The 22229-nt window shown below is 48.0% G+C and overlaps 1 protein-coding gene across 2 annotated transcripts in view; it reads left to right on the top strand.

Moving 5' to 3' along the window:
• Positions 1-22229, top strand: part of TTLL8 (tubulin tyrosine ligase like 8) — a 214132-nt gene that overhangs the window by 98223 nt on the left and 93680 nt on the right. For both annotated transcript variants that reach the window (XM_075599830.1, XM_075599829.1), the window contains exons 11-12: positions 17679-17827; positions 20431-20674. In XM_075599830.1, coding sequence (XP_075455945.1) covers positions 17679-17827; positions 20431-20674 — 393 coding nt within the window. The remainder of the gene's footprint in view (positions 1-17678; positions 17828-20430; positions 20675-22229) is intronic.

The following is a 22229-nucleotide window of genomic DNA, read 5'->3' as shown; positions in this document are numbered from 1 at the left end:
AATGTTATTGTTAACATTCATTTGCAGAATGTATATGCTGCATAGATTGTATGCATCATATATACAATGTAAATGCAATGTGTTGATTGGCATTAGAGGTATTTGATGATTGTGATTGTAAGTTCAGTTAGGATTATGAAAGGAAATTAATTTTATTGTAGTGTGTCTTTATGGAGAATTGTTATTTTGAGTACAGCATGTTTGATAACCCTTCTACATTTATTTGTATATTGGTTCATCATGTGTGTGTGTATATATAGATCTCTCTCTCTGTATAATATATGTAGCCCTTTTTGTGGTCTGGCCTGACCCACCCAATCTCACATTGGCCCCTGTGGTCTAACCGGTCCCTTTCCTTGCAGCACACCTCTTCTAAGGGACTACTGGTAACTGTATAACACCTGTGGCTCCAGGAGATCTGAGCCTCCGCTAGCTGGGAGCCTGGGGAAACCCTTACCATTTACCTGGTGCAGCGCCTCCACTTACCCAGGATCCCTGTTATGAAAGATAGCCCTGGGTAAGAAATACAACAACAACACATATATGATACTAACACTTTACTTGATAACATAGAACCATAACACAACATAACCTTATGCAATACTGGAGCACCTTATGCCCAATGTCTGGTGTTCCCACCCAGTGTCCTGTAATCCCCCACACCCAATGTCCCGTACTCCTACGGAGGTCGTGGGTGACTGCGCAGTCACTAATTAATCTATTAGGCCTGTTGGTGCACATATATTGGAATACCTTCCGAGCACTCCGATGCTCGGGCCTGCAACACTCTTCTCAAAGGGTCAGACGTGCGATGCATCCGTCTGATCCTATCCAGGTACTTCTCCAAGAACCCCAACGAGGGTCCCACCGCTTCACGGGAACACAACCGTCTCACGGTAACAGCAACCGAATCACGGGAACAGCAACCGCCGCTATCCCTGTCTATCCCTAACTAACCCTAAAGTGACAGGAACCCTAACCTAGGGCCTGTCCCTGATGAACCGTAACCTGGGGTGGCTTGGGGAAATCTCCTAGGGCCTGCGGAGTAATAACCTGCCCCACTCCCCTAGCTACCCAAGTCCCTAATCCTCCCTAACATATAGCTACTCGCTACTCCTAACAGCCTGCAGCAGACACACAGCTCTCACCGTCAGCCTGCAGACATTCACACACGCTGCACACACTGCGCCCAGCACAGGCAGCAACAACACACACAGCTGGCAATCCTACACAGCCACCTGGATACCCGCAGTGATAATCCACTGCACACACTCTGTGCCTATTTGCCAGTGCGCACAGCACTACCCGCTGTGGCACTGCCAAACCTGCACCTCTCACACCTAAGGGTGACCTCCTTATCTAGGGCCGTCCCTCTTCAGTTACCCCCTGCCCTTACCGGGAATTGGGGCCTGCCTGGGGACCTAAGGAGAACCCTTACCTGGTGCAGGAGCCACGCGCTCCCTACACCCTTCCTACTCCTTCCTCTGCCTCTTCCTGACTGCCTGTGCAAAGCCCAGGAAATGTATCTATATTCCCGGGCTGAGCTTCCTCCAGCCCTATTGGCCAATATCAGGCACCTGGTGCCTGTCTCCCTATGCCTCCTGGGAATTGTAGTTCTCAGGGGGCTGCCTAAGCATTGGGGCCGCGTGCGTACTTGCCCTGCGCATGCGCGAACTCCTAATGGCCGCCACAACCTCCCTCTACCCTGTCCTGCCCTCGCGCGATCTCTCCCTAGCCTTCCCTGCGCTTGCCGCCTACTGCGCATGCGCGAACTAACGCGCAATGGCGGCGCCCTCTCCTTCAGCCACCGAGCCGGTGGCAACGCGATAGCGGCCTTAGCGATGGCCCGATCGCGTCCCCGGCAACCGGCTTGCGCCTCAACACCTCGCGCTGCTCCCTGCACTGGCCCCCACCCTCGCGTTCTCCCGGCGGGTCCGTCAGTGGCCACGGCGGCACCCGCGATCCCTCGGCACACGCAGAGGGGGGCCAGAAAAGGGTAATTTTACCTCGGAGCTACATTCTCCCCCTCGCAGAATCCCAACGACCTCGCTTGGGTAGCAACCATACAGAGTGTTATACAGTGGAAAATACATGGCATAAATCATTTCACATGTAGCATGCATTTTGTCATCAATACTCATATGGATACCCGAGGCCAGCTGAGTCTCAGAGTGGAGTGCCCCTAACTGATTGGGTGAGGGTATCCCTCCTTGACTCCTGTGAGTCTTTTGGAACTCAATTTCAGTCCCTTGCACCAACCCACCTTCTCCCCCTCGCAGAAAAAATAGTAAGGGGTCCGGGGTATTGACCCTTGCCGGACCCTCCAGTTTCGTCTCACGGGAGACAGGAAGGTTCAGTCTCTTTCCTCGGTCCACCACATGGCGAACATAGCGCTCCATCGCGCACCTGGGAGAGGCCACAACTACCAGAGCGGTCTCAACACAGTCTTTGTCCGCTCCAACCATCCCTTTAACGGTGACTTCTTCTGCGGACGGCACCACTTCTTTGGGTAGGCCCGGGTCTCGGGAAGGCCAAGCTTGGAGACTCCTCGTGCAGGAGTATGTGTCGCTCCGGTCTGCTACACCGGATACCTTGATGAGGTCGGATTCGTTCCATGATCTGCAGAGATCTTCTGGGGGAGACACCTCCACCAGGACGCGATGACGGGGTGTGCCCATCGCCCGGGTGACCCTACCTTTGGAGTCACCAGGCTCCACGATCACCGGGGAGCTCACACCCGACACCCCTGGGGCAGTCAACTTACCCCTATCGTTGTCGGCAGGTACTGATCCCAAGCCTGGGACCGATGGTACCTCGGTGGTAGGCCGGACTGGCCGTTGCAGGGCACACGGGCCCATATCAGGGTCTGCATCAGTGGAGGTGGTTGGCTCGGTGACCTCACTGGAGTGGTCCGCCGGCAGGCGCATCACCACGCTCGGTTGGTCGCTAGAATCACCACACATGGGCGGGGGTACAAACACCTTACCCTGGGCCTCCGGAATCTGTGGTTCTGGCATCGGTGGTTCCTGCTCGGGAACCGGGTCTGGAACCGACATCTGGGGTCCCGACATCTGGAGCTCTGCCTTCAGCGGCTCCGGCTCAGCGTCTAGAAAGTCCATTTGGGCATACGGCCCCTCCTCTTCTTTCTCTGCTGGTTCCACCGCCTGGGGTAGGATAGGCTTTAGGAACCAGGCCCCGCAACACTCACATTGGGGCTCCCACGCCAGTGCACCTCTAGGACAGTCACAAATGGTGCTAAAACACTGGGTAAACGTCTCTCCATCCACCTGGGCTGACTTGAAGCCTATCGGTAACTGGGACAGTGCGACTCCCTCTTTGTAGGCTCCACTCAGGCAAGGACACATTAGCACCGTGACCTCTATTCCTGGCAATTGCCAGGGCTCATACACATCAGTGTGTAACTCCTGGCAGTCTCTCTCATCCTCGGGGAGGGAACACTCCATTTCGGCAACAGAGTCCTCTGCCGCTGGCGGTTTGGGTTGCAGGAACTGCGCCGCACAGTCAGGACACTTAGGCCCTTGGGTCAGCTCACCAAAGGCACATTCACATTCATTCAGGCGGCCGTGCAGGCATTCTTCCCCGTCTACCACTGTCATCGTGAGGGCGATGGCTAACTCAGGGGACCCGTCCGTCCAGCCACCCATCACCTTCCAGTCTTTTAACGCACACGGGCACACCACCATTGGCAAGACTAAATGGGGGGCCCGTACGATTCTATACAGCCAAGGGTGCTTTTCTCGGCATCCCTTGCTTTCCTTAGGGGGAACAGAAATAGCTGATTTCTGCTCAAGACACTCCCTCCCCCTGGTGGACTCTAGAGGAGGAGCAGCACAGTCTTTTGGGGAATGTTGCGAGCTCGGCACTGAGTCACTCACAGTGTGGGGGCGGGGCTCTGATTTTCCCACCAGTCCTGGGCAGAGGTTTGCAACATTTTTCTGTGCATGCTGGCAGTCAGCCGCACACGTGCCACGGTGATTTGGCGGGAGTCGCCATTTTAGGTGGGGCTCACTGTCAATGTCTATAAGGCTCTCGGTGCAGGCAGATACTGCCAAGTCAGGGTAGATAAAGGGGCACCCATCGGTGGGACCCCCGGGCAGATTTAAGAATTTAGGGCCATCTTCCTCGCTTAGGGTCTGGCCTCCATATATCAGGACAGTACTCCATTGGTAGGTGTCATCATACCTTCGCTCTCTGACCCACGTACCCGCCAGTCCAGGGAGCTTCCGAACCTGCGCCTGGACATCTAACAAGGGCACGCCAGCCGGGACTGCCCCCACGGCAACCACGCGGTTAGGAGTCACGTTCACTTTCAAGGCCCATGCGTAGACCTCCTGCTTTGAGAGCACCCACATGGTGGAACAAAAATAGGACACAATTTATAAAAAAAACATACAGGGCACCCCAGGTCTGATCTCTCAGCAGCGCCTCCAAATGTAGCCCTTTTTGTGGTCTGGCCTGACCCACCCAATCTCACATTGGCCCCTGTGGTCTAACCGGTCCCTTTCCTTGCGGCACACCTCTTCTAAGGGACTACTGGTAACTGTATAACACCTGTGGCTCCAGGAGATCTGAGCCTCCGCTAGCTGGGAGCCTGGGGAAACCCTTACCATTTACCTGGTGCAGCGCCTCCACTTACCCAGGATCCCTGTTATGAAAGATAGCCCTGGGTAAGAAATACAACAAAAACACATATATGATACTAACACTTTACTTGATAACATAGAACCATAACACAACATAACCTTATGCAATACTGGAGCACCTTATGCCCAATGTCTGGTGTTCCCACCCAGTGTCCTGTAATCCCCCACACCCAATGTCCCGTACTCCTACGGAGGTCGTGGGTGACTGCGCAGTCACTAATTAATCTATTAGGCCTGTTGGTGCACATATATTGGAATACCTTCCGAGCACTCCGATGCTCGGGCCTGCAACACTCTTCTCAAAGGGTCAGACGTGCGATGCATCCGTCTGATCCTATCCAGGTACTTCTCCAAGAACCCCAACGAGGGTCCCACCGCTTCACGGGAACACAACCGTCTCACGGGAACAGCAACCGCCGCTATCCCTGTCTATCCCTAACTAACCCTAAAGTGACAGGAACCCTAACCTAGGGCCTGTCCCTGATGAACCGTAACCTGGGGTGGCTTGGGGAAATCTCCTAGGGCCTGCGGAGTAATAACCTGCCCCACTCCCCTAGCTACCCAAGTCCCTAATCCTCCCTAACATATAGCTACTCGCTACTCCTAACAGCCTGCAGCAGACACACAGCTCTCACCGTCAGCCTGCAGACATTCACACACGCTGCACACACTGCGCCCAGCACAGGCAGCGACAACACACACAGCTGGCAATCCTACACAGCCACCTGGATACCTGCAGCGATAATCCACTGCACACACTCTGTGCCTATTTGCCAGTGCGCACAGCACTACCCGCTGTGGCACTGCCAAACCTGCACCTCTCACACCTAAGGGTGACCTCCTTATCTAGGGCCGTCCCTCTTCAGTTACCCCCTGCCCTTACCGGGAATTGGGGCCTGCCTGGGTACCTAAGGAGAACCCTTACCTGGTGCAGGAGCCACGCGCTCCCTACACCCTTCCTACTCCTTCCTCTGCCTCTTCCTGACTGCCTGTGCAAAGCCCGGGAAATGTATCTATATTCCCGGGCTGAGCTTCCTCCAGCCCTATTGGCCAAGATCAGGCACCTGGTGCCTGTCTCCCTATGCCTCCTGGGAATTGTAGTTCCCAGGGGGCTGCCTAAGCATTGGGGCCGCGTGCGCACTTGCCCTGCACATGCGCGAACTCCTAATGGCCGCCACAACCTCCCTCTACCCTGTCCTGGCCTCGCGCGATCTCTCCCTAGCCTTCCCTGCGCTTGCCGCCTACTGCGCATGCGCGAACTAACGCGCAATGGCGGCGCCCTCTCCTTCAGCCGCCGAGCCGGTGGCAACGCGATCGCGGCCTTAGCGACGGCCCGATCGCGTCCCCGGCAACCGGCCTGCGCCTCAACACCTCGCGCTGCTCCCTGCACTGGCCCCCACCCTCGCGTTCTCCCGGCGGGTCCGTCAGTGGCCACAGCGGCACCCGCGATCCCTCGGCACACGCAGAGGGGGGCCAGAAAGGGTAATTTTACCTCGGGGCTACATATATATATATATATATATATATATATATATATATATATATATATATATATATATATATATTTGCATGATGAAGCCAATGTACAAATTCATGGGTGAAGGGTGGGTATCGGGGCAGTGTGGCTTAACCCCTTAATTACCTTTGCGGTTATTATCCGATAAGGTGTTTAAGGGGTTAATTGATATCTGAATGTAATTGCAATGTATTGGCTTTGTTTTGGCTATGTATTTTGTGAGCAAGATAAGGATGTTGCTGCCGACGGAGACTTCTAATTGATGAGGTCAGTAGTACTTTATTTATTTGAATGCTAGTTAATGTTTTGAATAATGGGCAAATAATCTATTATCCCTATCTGGATAATAGTTATTTTGCACATTATTGTACTGTTGGTGTTGGGGGGGGGTGTATGTATTGAATGTATTGGCCAGGTTTATTTGTTTTACATTCAGGGTTTGTTCCGTGGTTCTGTGTGGGACCTCTGGAGACCACCTGCGGGTCTCCTCGGGTATCTCACGGGTATCAGGCTGGTGGTTCCACGGGTGACACCTGCAGGGATGAAGCGGTGGCCTCACATCTGTGGGGGCACCGCGGACCTGTAGTGAGCACTCGTGAGTTCCCCAGACCCCCGTGGGAACCACCCGAGGCCCCGCAGACACCTGTGGGTCTGACCCGGGGCTCCCAGACATCCTTGGGCCTACTGTGGGGACCCAATTGTGGCCCACGGTGACCCAAGGAGACCACCTGGGGGCCATGGCGCTGGCGGGACCCACCAACAGGCCTCCGAACCTGTTTGAAAAGGGCTGCTGGTACCCTGTAGGTCTGTCAGGTGCCCCGCCAGCCCACCGGGGACTCGCGTGGGGCTGCGTTATGAACCCTGTATGTGAAAGGATAAATCTTGTATTTATGGGGGGGCACAGGGGGTGGGTAATGTATTTAATAAATATAATGATGTTTATTATGTGTCACTGTATTGTTTTTATTGTGGGTACTGGGGGTGGGGGGGGTCCCCCAACAGTATGTGGGTAGGCCTCCCTTGTGGGTAGTGGGTGAGGGTGGTTAGGCCTCACGGGGTGGGGGGTTAGTGTGGGAGGGTATGTAGGCGTCCCGAGTGGTGTGTGAGGGTGGGTTAACCCCTTAATGACTGTAGCGGTTAATAACCGCTATGGTGATTAAGGGGTTAGGGGACATTACTTTGGATGTTTTCATTCTTGTGTCTGTTTTGCAGCAGCGGAGGGGGCCATGGGCAGGATGAAGAGGAGGATGGCCTTCATCATGGCAGCCGGAGATGGGTGGTGAGTACTATATGTATTTAATGTATTTATTGCTGTTTATGTATTTAAAATGGGCACATTCACTATTATCCCTTTGTGGATAATAGTAATTGTGGCCATTACTATACTGTATGTGTTAAGGGGGCGGGATTATTTCTTTATAAGTATGTATGTGTTTAGACATTAATTTAGGGGGGCACATAATTGGTACTGCAGGCCTGCGGGTAACACCCGAGGGCCCCCGCTGGCCTATAGTATCATTGATGTGCATATATGTGTATGTTAGGGGTTGTTGGGGTTATATATATATATATATATATATATATTTATTTATTTATATAGAGATATTTATTTATTTATTGTGGGGCTGGTATGTGTGATTATTTTTTATTGTGGGTAGTGGGGGTGGGTGAAGGGGGTATTAGCCCCAACGGTGGTTGTTTAGGGCTTGCGGGTGGGTAGCGGGAGGGCTTAACCCCTTCATGACCGTAGCGGTATTAACTGCTACGGTCGTGAAGGGGTTAAGTGCACCCGCAACCCCCCCGCAAGCCCTAAACTCACACCCAGGGCCAAATACCCCCTTCACCCACACCCGCTACCCACAATAAAGCTGGCACGGTGAGTTAACCCCTTCATTGCCTTAGCGGTTAGCCATTAAGGTAATGAAGTGGGTTGTACATGCATCTTTCCTGCCTCGGATGCATGCCTGGGGCCTCCGGTGCTGTTTTTAATGGGTATCAGCTCTGGAGACCCCCGGCATCAATCACAGGCAGGAAAAAGGGCTGATTTTTTCTATGTGTCGCCCTTGCCGATGCTTCTCCTCCACCAAGTTGCCAACTTTAGTTGGCGGGCTGGATTCCCGATAAACTCTCTATTCTGGAGTGCCGATCAGCACCGAAGAGCTGATCGGGGCTACCTGAATTCAGCCAAGTTCAAAAAGTGCCGATAAGTGGCTTATCGGCAGCCGGATCCCGATAATTTTTTATCGGGAAGAAAAGTTGCCGATAATTCCCACTTATCGGCGCTTACTGAATAGGGAGGGCAAAAAATGTTGAAAAAAGCCTTATCGGCGCTAACTGCATAGAGCCCATAGTTCTGTCTCCTTCTAGTAAAGACTGAATCCTGATAGTGGCTATTTTCATTGTGAGGAATCTGGATTGGGCCACGTGGGTCGTAATTCGGTTCTTTTTTCCTGAATTTTGTGGAAAGACGATTGTAGCACTAAGATGGGTGCACTTATAGCAATGCATAGCTCGCTTGGTTGTGATGTAGGAACTATATCTGGATTGACTCATACAAGCAGCTTCCTTCATTTTCATGTAGCATCTTTGCTCTAGATATTTCCTAACATTTGACTGGAGTAAAATGACACATTGCTTCAAATGTTCATAATTCTTCCTTTGTCGTTGCATTCTCCATATTGACTGGAGAAGGCAGGCTGCTTTATTCTGGCAACATAGCAGACGAGTTTTCGTTCCTCTGTAGACAGCCTGTATAATGAGCACTGCAGAGCATTTATGCAGATACCTTTCTCTCTCCTCCTTCCTTAGATGAGAGCTCGCCATATTTCTGGAGGGTTAGCACGTTTCTCTCTTTCAGAGTCTGCTCTGATCTGAGAGAGTTCTAAATGCAGACACAGGGATTTGCTCTTTTCCTGCCCTCTGCTTCTTCCAATGTAAACTGTACTTTCCTTGTTGGAGGTGTTGCTTCTCCTTAACTTCTTTACTGGCTTCATCAGCCAGATATGAAACCTACTATTCTTTTTTTCAGCAGTCTCTATTACCCTCAGGCCCTCCTCGTATTCCTCCTCCATTTACCCACTTCTAAGTTGAGACTTCAGGTCTCCAGACATGACACTTCTAGCTCTAGGTTCAGGGTGTGAAGCTTCTTCTGAGAGACTTCAAGATCTGTACTAAGACTGCAGACATCTTTTTGAGAGACCCAGTTCCGCCGCATGGCTGTGAAATTCCTTCTTAGAGATTTACAGTTCTGTGCGACGACTGCTGATTTCGTGTGAGGCCTCCAGCTTTATGCATAGAGTGTGAACCTCATTCTGGAAGATGTCCAAGATTCCTGAGACTACCTCCTGGCGAGAGACCTCTAACTCTGTACTGAAAGCCTGAACCTCTTTCAGAAAGACCTCCTGTTCGGTGGCGAAACTATGAAACTCTTTCCGGGAGACTGCCAGCTCTGCACGTAGGCTGCAAATCACTTCCTGAGAGACTTTGAGCCCCATACTGAGGCTGTAAAACTTATTTTGAGAGCATCCCAGCTCTATACCAGGATGGAGGCCCTCTCTTTGAGCCTCCTCCTGCTTCTCGTCCATGGTGGTAAGCTCAACGTTCGCCGTCTCCAGAGCCGTCAACAGTTGATCCTGTCTTTCACCCTGCTTCTCGTCCCTGGTGGTAAATTCAGTGTTTGCCATCTCCATAGCTGGCAACAGCTGGCGCTGTAGTAGGGTAATGTATCTGGCCTGCCTGCCCAGAATGTCTTTAAACAATTGTTCCTGGTCTGTTGGCAGTGCATCTTCAGGGTTTATCAAGGGATAGTCACTCAATACGTCCAGCTTTGCTTCCTTACTATGGTTTGTTGAGGGTTTCTCCCTACCCGGACTGGAGAGACACTTTTTTCGGGGTACACAACCTCTGCCTTGGGCCCTTTTGGAGATTCTGTAATTCCCGGGACAAATTTTCCATTTGCCCTAGGCTGCAGGGCATCTCGGCCTCCCTTTTTTTCTGCGGGATGTGCAGATGTTTCTGACCCTTCCATGTTAAGCAGAGAACCTCTTTTCCTTTTCCACCTTTTTGTTTTGGACGACTCTGTCCGATCAGGGATACTGGGGTTTCCTTCTTTGTTTGAAGAGACATAAGGGGAAATAGACATTGGCTTTTATATAGCTAGTATCTTCAAAACAACAGAGCTTCAAGGCAGCATACAAATAAACAAACACACTTATACTTCCCACTCCCTATCTGCAGGGCTGCGAGTATAGGCCTCTTACCAACCTCTGACCCAAAGTCCAAAGAGGTACCTATTATCAGGGGCTCTTTCCATCAGTCCGAGTCTGGGTTCATGTCCATGGGATGCATCCTTTGGTGGGTTTCAGCGAACTCTATGTCCTGTAATAGAGGGTCAGGTTCTTTGGGATCTCTGTTTGCCAGCACACACCACCGCTAGAGAGAGAGATCCATTCAGTTTGTGCAGCACACTTTTAAACCTGCCTGATGAGCTTGGTGGAGACTGGCTAATTAACTCTAGCTACAATTAACCAGCTCCCTGCTGAACGTATCAGCTACAGACTGTGCATGTTATGTCTTGTATATTATGTATACCCTGTTCACTTATGTAACTGTATTTGTAACCATGTATTATTTATCATCGTAACTCTATGCCCAGGACATACTTGAAAACAAGAGGTAACTATCAATGTATTTCTTCCTGGTAGATTATTTTTAAATACACTGTTGAAAATTAAGGAATTATGGCGCCTATGCAAATCATTTAAGTATACTTTCTTCCTGGTAAAACATTTTTATAAATAAAATAAACAGGCAGGCTTTATGTGTGCTGCCTTTTTAAACCGGGGAAAGGTCCTGTCAAAGCGACTTTGTTGATTGTCCCTCTTATTCTTCTACACCAGGGTGAGGTTGCAGTTTGATGTCCCCCACCAAGCACAGTTTTAGTCTTACAAATATGAGGATATCCTTTAATGACAGAGGATTCTTCCAACATCATTCAAGGCGATTCCAAATTTGTTGGAATAAAAACATGTCTGTGGGTTCTTGTGAAATAGACGTGTGTAGATATTTTGTTTGTGCAATCTGTTTTGAAGTTTATTTTTATAAGACACTTCAGGAACAAGTTTACTCCCATAAATATAGAAGTACCCATGATTGACGGAAACTCTGTCCTGTATCAATCAACAGTATCCGCATATTCAAAGTTGTGTTACTGTGATTCCCCCCCCCCCCCCAACACCAAATAAATATAAATTATATTTTCCATTTGTGTGTATGTGTGTGCATACAAAAAATACAAGCATCTGTACTCACAACCCCCACATAAAGTGAGGGGAGGCTCCCTCCTCTTAATCTTTGGAGTTACCCTTATAAGTGCAAACCCTTGGTCCCCGCATAGAGTGACAATGGTGTAACCTCCTTCCACATGACATAGCATGCTTAGTGACAAGTGACAATACTCCTTGTGGTAAGAAATATGTATTTAGTGTGGTGCCGTAAGCCCCAAAATCAAATTGGGAAATGACCTGCTATTTATTTATGGGGTTACTCTAATAATACTATGCTTATGATCTTTGCATGGGAGAATGTTGGGGCTCATTTATTTTGTTCTGTGGGGAGGGTGTGCATGCCATGGTTATAGCTTGTGATGCTCATGGGTAAGGGATTACTGAAAATAACAGCTAAAATATAAATAAAAGTCAGCACACATACAGTATAAAATAAATAAAATGAAATATAAAGCCTATAATGTGATAATTGCAGTATGCTAGGGTGCAGTGCTCCTGCTTCCAATACCAATGTTTGTAGCTCAAGTATTACAAAGAGTTAAGACAATGGTATATTTTACCACTCCACATGCATTCCCTGAGGATAAAGGTCATCCCTAAATCAGTGTTATATCAGATTGTTTGCTGAGTCACCACTAAAAGTTCAAATTATGTTGCACCAGGTCACTGTGCTGCTGAGGTGCAATTAGTCGATCACACCACCTCTAGCCTTGAGTGTCTGGCACAAGGGAGACTTTGCTCCCTTATTGTATATATCTATATATCTCTTTTACCATGAGACAGTGCTAGAAGTTGCATGTCTGATATCACAGCGGCATTGGGTTGCTGTGCTGTTGCACAGTGTACGAGGAATCTGTTGCAGAGAAAAATTAAGATAAGATGGAGCTGGATGAGCACATTGACATTTACAACGGAAGGAAATCCCTTCTTTGTTTTGGAAGTGTTTGTGAACACAAACATTCAGAACAAATATAAAAGTGTAACACCCCTTTGGGCACACATACTCTTAAGTGCATTGATGGATATGCCCTCTGGCCAATGGCTGCGAGGCACTGAAAGTGCTGAGATCATAGGACAGTGGAAGTACGACATCACAAAAGAGAAGTGGCAAGAATTATAGGCTGGGAACATCAAGTGATGAGGGAGGACAGCTGCGGAGTGCAAGAGAGAAAAGAGCACCTGTCCCAAGGAGCCTGGCGAGAGATACAGCGTGTAGCAGAGCCTTTCCAGTCTGACAGGGCAGTGTGTACCGGACACACCTGGAACATCCTGGAGAGCACATCGTCCGTTTAAAGGGGTCCCGCGATACCGGAGGGTCCAGAAGCAGTGAGAAGGTTCTGTGCAGCCGTGGGGAGCACCCCTATTACCCTGCATAATCCTTTTGAATCATAACACAGCTAACAACAATCTTTGAGAAGTAACAGGCCTGCAGCAATAAATATGAGTATATTCCACACAAGCTCCAATGCTGAGTAAGAGACACTGTGGGAGAATTACGCTCGGGATATCTTTTGACTCAATCATTACATATTGTACTAAGTGTTGTCCAGGGTCCTCCTATTTTGAGGGGCTCTGAATGTGTTTATTGTGTCTTGCATACATATGTAGCCCTGATTGGTTTTGGGCTATAGGTCTGCCCTCCTGGCAGTAATCGCTATAAAGGGTAGGTTTGCCAGGAGTAATCATGGGTTTTCCCCAACCCTTGCAGTGCAGTGAGTCAGATAAGGTAGTGCAATCAGGCCTTGTGTCCAATCAGAGGCAGATGGGTGGTTCCTACTGGATCTGTAGTTACGGCACTGTACTTCCTGTATTTAGTCAGTTGTCTCTACCATTGAGAGAGACAGGTTTACCTTAACCAAGCTGTCAGGGCTCTGGCAGTTTGGGGCCCTCCCTTAAGGGAGCGGAGGGAAACCATTTCCTCTTATTCCATCAGGGGATAAGGGAAGAGCTGAGACCGCTCCTGGTGGCCAGTGGCTGGGAGTGAGATCCAGGGACATCCTGAGGGTGGAAGCCCTGTAAAGCTGAGAACTGATTGCTGTGCTGAATACAGAGTGAATAAAGAGACCTGTGTTTTACTATACTTCTGTCCTGAGAGTGAAGTCTATTGGGAAGAAGGTAAAGAGATTCTCCTGCAGAGACTTCTCCCCATACATCTGGGGGCTGCAAGAGATGGAGGCGCTGTCACCGTGAGTACAATTCGGACAAGACCGCAGAATCCTTTCCTGACCTTTCCCCATAACACCCAGCGGGAGACCCAGGGCCCCCCTGTCACCAGCAGGTTTGCACCAGACTATTATGAGTAACCAGAGCAGCTTTCCCCAAGATAGACCCTATGTGAGATGGGGTGGGGAAACAGGGTTACACATAAAATATTCTTACTCAAAGTACTACTACTACTACTGTAGACTCTTTGCCGGCTGATTAATCATTTATACACAGGGGAGGTGAACTCAGGCTTCCACCCTAGTATCTACATACACACATATATATGTATGTATGTATGTGTATATGTGTATAATTTTATATATATATATATATATATATATATATATATATATATATATGCAAATATGTAAATATAACTGTATGCTCATCTGCATGTATAAGGCAGGTCTGCAACCCCACCCTTCACCATTATCACCCAGCACACAGCATATATATATATATATATATATATATATATATATATATATATATATATATATATATATATATATATATATATATATATATATATATATATATATATATATATAAAGGAGGGCTATATTGGAGGTTCTGCTGAAATTTTTGATGTAGATAACACCTCCTGATTAATAATAAAGGTCAGACAAAGAGATACTTATTTTCCCCTGTTCGGCCCTAGATTGTTCTGAAATGTTCTTGATCCAAGTCGAGAGATGTGCACCCCACAGCACCCCCTGCTATTTGTATAACGTATCTAGCCGCAATGAGCTCAGCCATCTTGAAAGACTGTTGTACCAGGGAAGGCCAAAATTGTGACAAAACATTTTTATTAACGGGATCCCTGATACAGTTGATGACACAACCATCAATGTGGCACTCAAAAGAGTCCAAGTGTGGGGAAGGGCGCAAATAAAGGGGAAAGTGTGTTACGCTATGATACCAAGGATGTATTTGTACTGTGTGTGGGTACTGACAATCTTGACCCTGACTGAGTACCTGAAAGTCTAGCAGGGGTGGGAGAGATTGCTTTGTGGAATATCATTGCACATTATAGTTCCTCTGTTGTCCCCGCTAATGTTACTATAGTAGATAAGATGAGCGTTCCCAGACAAAGAGGGGAAAATAATGGAAGATTTTCAAAGAGAAATGTGCCCCACTGTCCCCATCTCCTTCAATGACAATCCCCAGATGTTACCCGAGGTGCTCATCATGACCAGTAAGAGAAGTCCATACAAGCTCAAAAGGGGGGCAGTTTCTATAGGCGAGTACGGGCTTTCTCAAGAGCAAGGTCCACCCCAAGTGGTGAGGATAATTTTGAGAGTTCGATAGAGCAGGCTTCTCAGATAGTTCAGGTATGGTGGGGATCAGACCAAGAGAAGAATGTCCGGATCGCCGATAGCCTTAAAGATCCTGCACTAGCTATCGTGCGAGCAATTGGAGAAGGGGGAGAAGCTTTCACCTCAGAGGAATACCTGCAGGTCCTACAGAGTGCATTAGAGTCACAGACAAGGGGGAGGACATCTGCTTCCAGTTCAGGAGGATATATCAGTGAGATGAGAAGACTACTGGAATTCCTTTGGAGGCAAGAAGTGGACAAAGTTGATTGCAACCGAATAGAACAGTTGTTATGAGGGGTCCCTACCAGTGACTTAATGACCTTACATCTTCATCTCATGGAGAGAAAAGAAATGCCCCCTAAGTTTCTGAAACTGTTTAGAGAAATACAGGATAAAGAAGAACAAATAGCCCTATGGCCACTGAGTGTAAGGTCAAACAAGAGCGTATCAGCTAGCAGTTAATGGGGATCAAGAGATAGCCTCATGAGGCCTGGGAAATGGAGGAAGACCCACCCAAAGCAGGGGGTGCTCAAACGAGAACGTGAAACATCAATCGGGTCTGGTAAAAGACAAAGAGAGCCTGGACATATGGCCCCCATGCGAAGAAAGTAAGTGCTGGGAGAAGACGTGTGGGTCGATCAATGGGAAATGCCCCAGTAGACCCCCAGAGGAGAAATCCCCACAAGGAGGGGAATTAACTGAAGGGGATCCCCTGCTTTAATGGACACTAGTCCCGACTTCTGCTATAGATGCGGAGAAGAAGGTCATTATGCCAAGCACTGTAGAAGGTGAGGGAATCTGCAACAAGTGGTCAAGAGATTCATTTGATGCAAGTCTCATCAGGGAAATGACAAAGGGACTCAGTGATGGAGTATACTAGTTCAACGTAGTGAAAGGTTCCACAAAAGGCTATCCCTGCCAAGAGTCCAGACCAACCTATCTACTAGCCGGCCCTCTTGGTCCCTCTGCTGGGGCCGAAGCTAAGGAAAAAGATACAATGTCCTCCTAGATAGTGGATCACAAGTATCCATCATCTTCAAGCCATGGTATGATAAACATCAGAAAAATCTGCCATTGCAGTCTCTAGATAGACATGTCTTGTGGGGCCCCAGTGAGCTACCCTTATCTAGGATATGTAGCACTGAAGTTGGAGTTCCCAAAGAGTGTTACAGGAGTATCAGGACCCTTGACTGTGGTTGCATTTATATGTCCAGAGGTCCGAAGAAAGGATGAGGCAAGGCCATAATCGAAACAAATGCCAACATCTTTTGCCAGCAAGCAAGTTACAGTTTTTGTGCATCAATAACCAAAATAATATATCTCACTTAATCCTTATTGTTATAAATTAGTTTTTTTGGGGAGGTCCCAAGCCTAAATCTTGGACAGATTTCTTTGTGCACAGAATACAGAATGCGGGGCCCAGCAACAAAACAAATGATTGGAGGGAGGGAGGGGAGTGGAAGGGGCATTTAAAAAGGCAAGCCTCATGGTCATGATTTTCCATATTTTGTCCTGTGGTATCACCTTTTTTTCACATATTACTCTGTGTTGGGTACAGTAGTTATATGTATATAGCCATGCCTGGCTTGGCTACTAATCTACCCTGCCTGACATGTAAGTCCTGGTACAGTGCAGGCGGTGTTAGGCCTAATCCAGGGTTTTCCCCACCAACATGCAGTTCCCTTGAGTGACAAGGGGGGTGGTGGCTGAGGCCTGTGTTCTGCCCAATAAGGGTCTCAGACCTTGGGGCCTCCCCCAGGGTACTTAAGGGGCTGCACACCAAAATTGTTTCAGTAGTGTCTCTCCCCTGCGAATGAGGACCATACCCCCTACTCTAATTGGGAGTGGGGGAAGATCTAGGAACGACCTCTGGGGCCCATGGCTGGGGGTTGAGTCCAGGGACCATCATGAGGCTGGAGGCCTAGTGTATCCTGCGTATGCTGTATGCTGCATGCTGCAGAGAATAAAGTGTTCTTGTTTATGAAAATATACTCCTGCCTGAATCTGCAATTTATCAGGGGGAGTATCCAAGGATTCTCCTGCAGGGATTGCCTCCAGCATTCCCTGGAGCCTGCAAGAGATGGAGGCGCTGAAACCGTGAGAGAGAACCAGCTATCACCCCAAAAGCCTGTCCTGTCTTCCCCAACAACAACGGCGGAACCTCAGAGCTTCTGTGAACCAGCAGGTACTCAGCACTACACACCTGGTAGCAGGGGAATCTCCCAGAGGGTGAGGGAAACACTGCTACATGTATAATTACAACGATCTTTTTATATAATAGTAATTTACGTGTAGTTTGTAGGATTATCACTCTGTTTAACATTCATAGTCACTAGGATTGTTTGAGCCACTTTTCTTATCCAGAAACGTTGTATCGCCTGCATGTTTTCCTAAAAAAAATAAAATGCAGCCCCTGCTTTGAAAAGGCGATTATTTTGTGAGCATCCTCCTTGAAAGGACTATCGAGGAAACGGAGTTTTTCATATTGAGTGCTGCTACCCTCGCCATTATTTTATTGCATCTTTGTGTGGCCACACAATCCGGGTGCGGTGAGGGGGGGTGGGAGGGGGGGGGGGGTACAGACACCTTGTAATCAACATTTATCTGTTCTGATGTAGCAGTTTTCCTTCTGATTTACCCCCATACAATACAAAATCAGCCATTTATAAATGTTTCTTCTTACTTTCAGTGGGAGTGCTATTATTGCTACTTCATATGATCATATTAAGCGTTGCCAAACCATATTGAACAGAATTACGTCTGTTAAACCACAGATGGCAATAGAAGGCTTGAGAAATGTTTGGATTATTAAACCCGGTGCAAAATCACGCGGCAGAGGTAAAATGTTTACATTATTTTGCTCATTATTTTAATGCATATTATTATGTGTAACGGGTTTTCCACCCCACCCAATCGCATATATAGTGTGGGTGAGTAGAACATGCGGTGTTACCGGTGTGGTGCGTATACCTGCAGGCTCACAGGAGGTCTGAGCCTCCGCTAATGAGAGCCTGGGGTGAATCCTCTGGAACGAATCTTCTTTCAGCGCCTCCACCTATGTAGGATTCTAGGGAAGTGTAGAATGACCCTACATAGGAACCCAATCAGAAACCACACACACAGTGATTATATAACTAAGGACTTTACTAACGAATAATAATGATAACCTGTGTCTCTCTCACGGTGAGACACTAACAGTGACGTCTCGCAGGACGATTCCCAAACACTAGGTGATCCCACCCAGTGTCCCAAGAACCCCACCCAATGTCCCGTACTCCTACAGAGATAGTCAATGGGTGACTGCGCAGTCACTAAGAACCTATAGGCCTGTTGGTGCACATGTGATGGTATAATACCTGCTGAGCACTCCGGTGCTCGGGTCAGCAACAAACTTCTCAAAGGGTCAGACGTGTGATGAATCTGTCTGATCCTCCAACCGAACTCCTTGCACGTGCGGACCGCTAGGGGTGGTCCCACTCTGTAATCGTCTCTGTGGACCCCAAAGTGGGTCCAACCTCTTCCACAGGAACAGCAGCAGCCGCTGTGTCCCTATCTCTCTAAGTGGTACTAACGTGACAGGAACCCTAACCTAGGGCCTGTCCCTGTAGTACAGCAACCTGTAGTGGCTTTGGGGAAAACTCCTAGGGCCTGCAGGGGTAATGACCTGTCCCACTCCCCTAACTACCCAAGTCCCTTCAGCCTCACTACTGTCTTACTAGTCCCAGCGCCTACCGCAGCAAGCTGTAGCTCACTGGAGGCTGCAGCCAACGTGCTGCGCAACAAGGTGCCTGCCTGCCAGACCTCACAGCACTGCTCGCTGTGACCCTGACAGGGCAGCACTCTAACAACACTAAGGGCAACGTCCCTATCTTGGGCCTCCCTCAGTACTTAACCCACTACCCTAGTGGGGGGAGTTGGGGCCTACCTGGGGTGTGGGTACCTATGGGGTGCAGGAGCTGCTCTCACTCCCCGCACCCTTCTTCCCTCACAGCTCCCTAGCTCCAACTCTCTATCACCTTCTGAACAGTTACCCACCCAACTAGTGGGGAGTTGGGGTCTACCTGGAGTGTAGGTACCTATATGGGGCGGAAGCTGCACTCGCTCCCTACACCCTACTTCCCTAACAGCTCCCTGACTCCAACTCTCTAACTGCAGACTTCCTTCTCCCAGCTCCCACTAATGTAAGTGGCAGGGTCCCTAACCTGAGGGCTGCCCCTGGCAACACTCACCTTACTGGGGAGCTGAGTTATCCTGGACCAAGGGGGTGCTGGCCTAATACAGGGGAGTCCCTCTCTCCTGTACCCTACCTCCTTCCTTCACAGGGTCCCTCCGCTGACTGATTAGCGTGGTGCAAGCCCGCGAAATGTATCCTTTCCTCCAGCACAATCCTGCAGCCCTATTGGCTCCTATGAGGCACCTGGTGCCTCCCTCGCTATGCTCCATGGGAGTTGTAGTCCCATAGAGCCTATCCTGGCATTGGGGCCGCGTGCGCGCCTTTCCTGCGCATGTGCGAGCTATAGGGAGCTTCCTCAACCTTTCCCTACTCTGTTCTGGCCCTCGCGCGACTTTCCCTGCCTCTGACGGCTGTACTGCGCATGCGCGACTCTGTCGGCTTACTCCTACACTCGCGCGATCACTGTGCATGCGCGAGTGGTTGCGTAATGGTGGCGCTCTCCTCGCCGGCTGCCGGGACCTTAGAGACGCGACCGCGGCCTTAGCAACAGCCCGATCGTGTCCCCGGCAACCGGCCTGCTCGCGGAGACAGCGCACCGCTCCCTGCAACGGCCCCCACCCTCGGGATGGCCGTCGGGTCTGCCGCTGGCCTCCGGCAGTACCCGGCATCGCTTGTGCCCACGGAGGCTCCCGAGGGGGTCGCAGGGGGCAAAGGGTGACCTGGCTACATATGTTTAAAATATTTACTGCACAATATTTCCAAAAAAACTCTTTAAACGTGTAAATTATGTTACTAGATACTCTGTAGAAACACAAGTTTAGTAATAGCTCGATACAGCATATAGTGCCACAAATTGTTTTGGTTAGTCAAGTAAAAAAATATCTGCTAAGCATCTGCCTTTTAATTTTTTGAATTAACCCCTTAAAGCCATAGAGGCCATAGAGGCATGCATCATCGAGGCCTTCATGGTCACTAAGGTAGCCAAGGGTTTAATGCAAACAATCTGTTTTCAGATTGAATTAAATTCTGCTATGTACAACTAATATGAATTTACAAAGGTTGAACCGCACTCCTTAATCCCCCTGGGTTGCCTGCCCTCTTCCTGAGTACCATGCGATTGCCTTCTTTAATGATGACATCACAGTTTTTCGGTTTTCCCCATCAGGACTTTGGAACTTAACTGTGGCAGGATAAAGAATGAATGTACTTGGTAATTACTGATGTATAAGATCTTAAAGTGTCTAATTTAGATGTTCATTTTTTTCAGACATTGTATGTATGGATAACGTAGAAGAAATTATTAATTTCATACAGACAGATTTAATTGCCACAAAAGACAACAAATGGGTAATCCAGAAGTACATTGAGACACCGCTGTTAATTTATAGTACCAAATTTGACATACGGCAGTGGTTTCTTGTTACTAACTGGAACCCTCTGACGATTTGGTTTTATAAAGACTGCTATTTGCGATTTTCCACGCAGAATTTCTCATTGGAAAATCTTGACAGGTAAGGTGAACATGCAATTATGGTCTTTCTATCCTATCCCTAACCAACTATTCACGTATATAAAGATATAGAGAAGACTCGTGGCTTTTTAAATTATTGTTGTCCTTCCATAACTTACATTTTAGGTCCAGATTCACTAAACGCCATATTTTTAATGGTTGATTCTGGGAAATGTTATCTAAAATAACAAAGATATATCGGGGCTACCGTAAAAAAAAAAAAAAAAAAAAAAGACCTACTGTATCTTGCCTATAAATATAATGGCCATTATTACATATAGGCAATATAATATAATCCAACCTGGAATGGATAATACAAATATTTTAGATAAACATTTATACAGTATATTAAGTTGCCAGATAGTAATGGGCTACCAGGCCACAAAGATCTACAGTACTGAGGAATACATATATTCCTAACACTACACTAGCTATACCTTGTTGCATACCAGAGGCTAGCAAGACATTGCTTAGCAATGCAAACAAGGGGGTTAATCCATATATCTCCATTTCCCCAAAGATGGCTTATAGGGCTATCGGTCACGCAACAAACACAAATAAAAAATACACAGCATAAAAAGAAAGATGAAAATATACCTTGCAATACATCTAAAATGGTCATGAACCTGTTGAGTGCCAGTGAGGCTGTGTAGGCTCTCAAGAAGAGAACCTACTGTAGGTAGTCTGATTGGCACCAAAGTGATGAATGACTAATTAACACCACTCACCCCACCAATAGAGAGGTCTCACGTCATTTTCTGGGTACTCATTCCTCAGGAACAAATCCACAAGGATCACTGATGCTCAACCATAAAAATGACAAAAATCCAAAAGTAATCTGATATTCTTCTTGGCGCCCAAAAAACATGGCCTCAAATAAAACAAAGCCTAATGCAGGTCCCAATGACCTACGTAAATGCAATTGTATGCCACCCTTGAAAAATAAAAGTCCCTCTTCAGTCTTACTTAAAGCAATGAATGCTGAGTTTCTTGAAGAGTAATTCCATTTGGTTATTTTCTGAAATAAATGTGTACTTTTCTTCATCTTTTTTTTTCTTTTTGGCAACCCCATTGTCAGTGTCCTCCTTTAGTAGACTACTAACGAGCTATGCTGTGCGTGCGGCCTTTATATAGGTCATGTCACTGTTGCATAACGCGTCATTAAATCAGCCAAACAGAATGTTTGATTTAACGTGGTCACCATGCTTCCTCGTGACATAAGACGTTGGTAGTAAATTAAAGGGTTACTAGTAACATCTGTATGCTTTAGTTACATAGTTACATAGTAGATGAGGTTGAAAAAAGATGTACGTCCATCAAGTTCAACCTATGCTAAATATAGGCAATAGATACTTTATCCTATATCTATACTTACTTATTGATCCAGAGGAAGGCAAACAAAAAACCCCATTAAGGGGAAAAATTAATTCCTTCCTGACTCCAAGAATTGGCAATCGGATTAATCCCTGGATCAACATCCTTCCCATGTATACTTATTTGGTATATCCCTGTATACCTTTCCCATCTAAAAAGATGTCCAACCTTTTTTTGAACAA

The sequence above is a fragment of the Ascaphus truei genome, chromosome 5, assembly GCF_040206685.1.
Source record: "Ascaphus truei isolate aAscTru1 chromosome 5, aAscTru1.hap1, whole genome shotgun sequence".
Taxonomy (NCBI): Eukaryota; Metazoa; Chordata; class Amphibia; order Anura; family Ascaphidae; genus Ascaphus; species Ascaphus truei.
The sequence above is the reverse complement of the archived record's forward strand: the minus strand, read 5'-3'. Positions and strand labels throughout refer to the sequence as shown.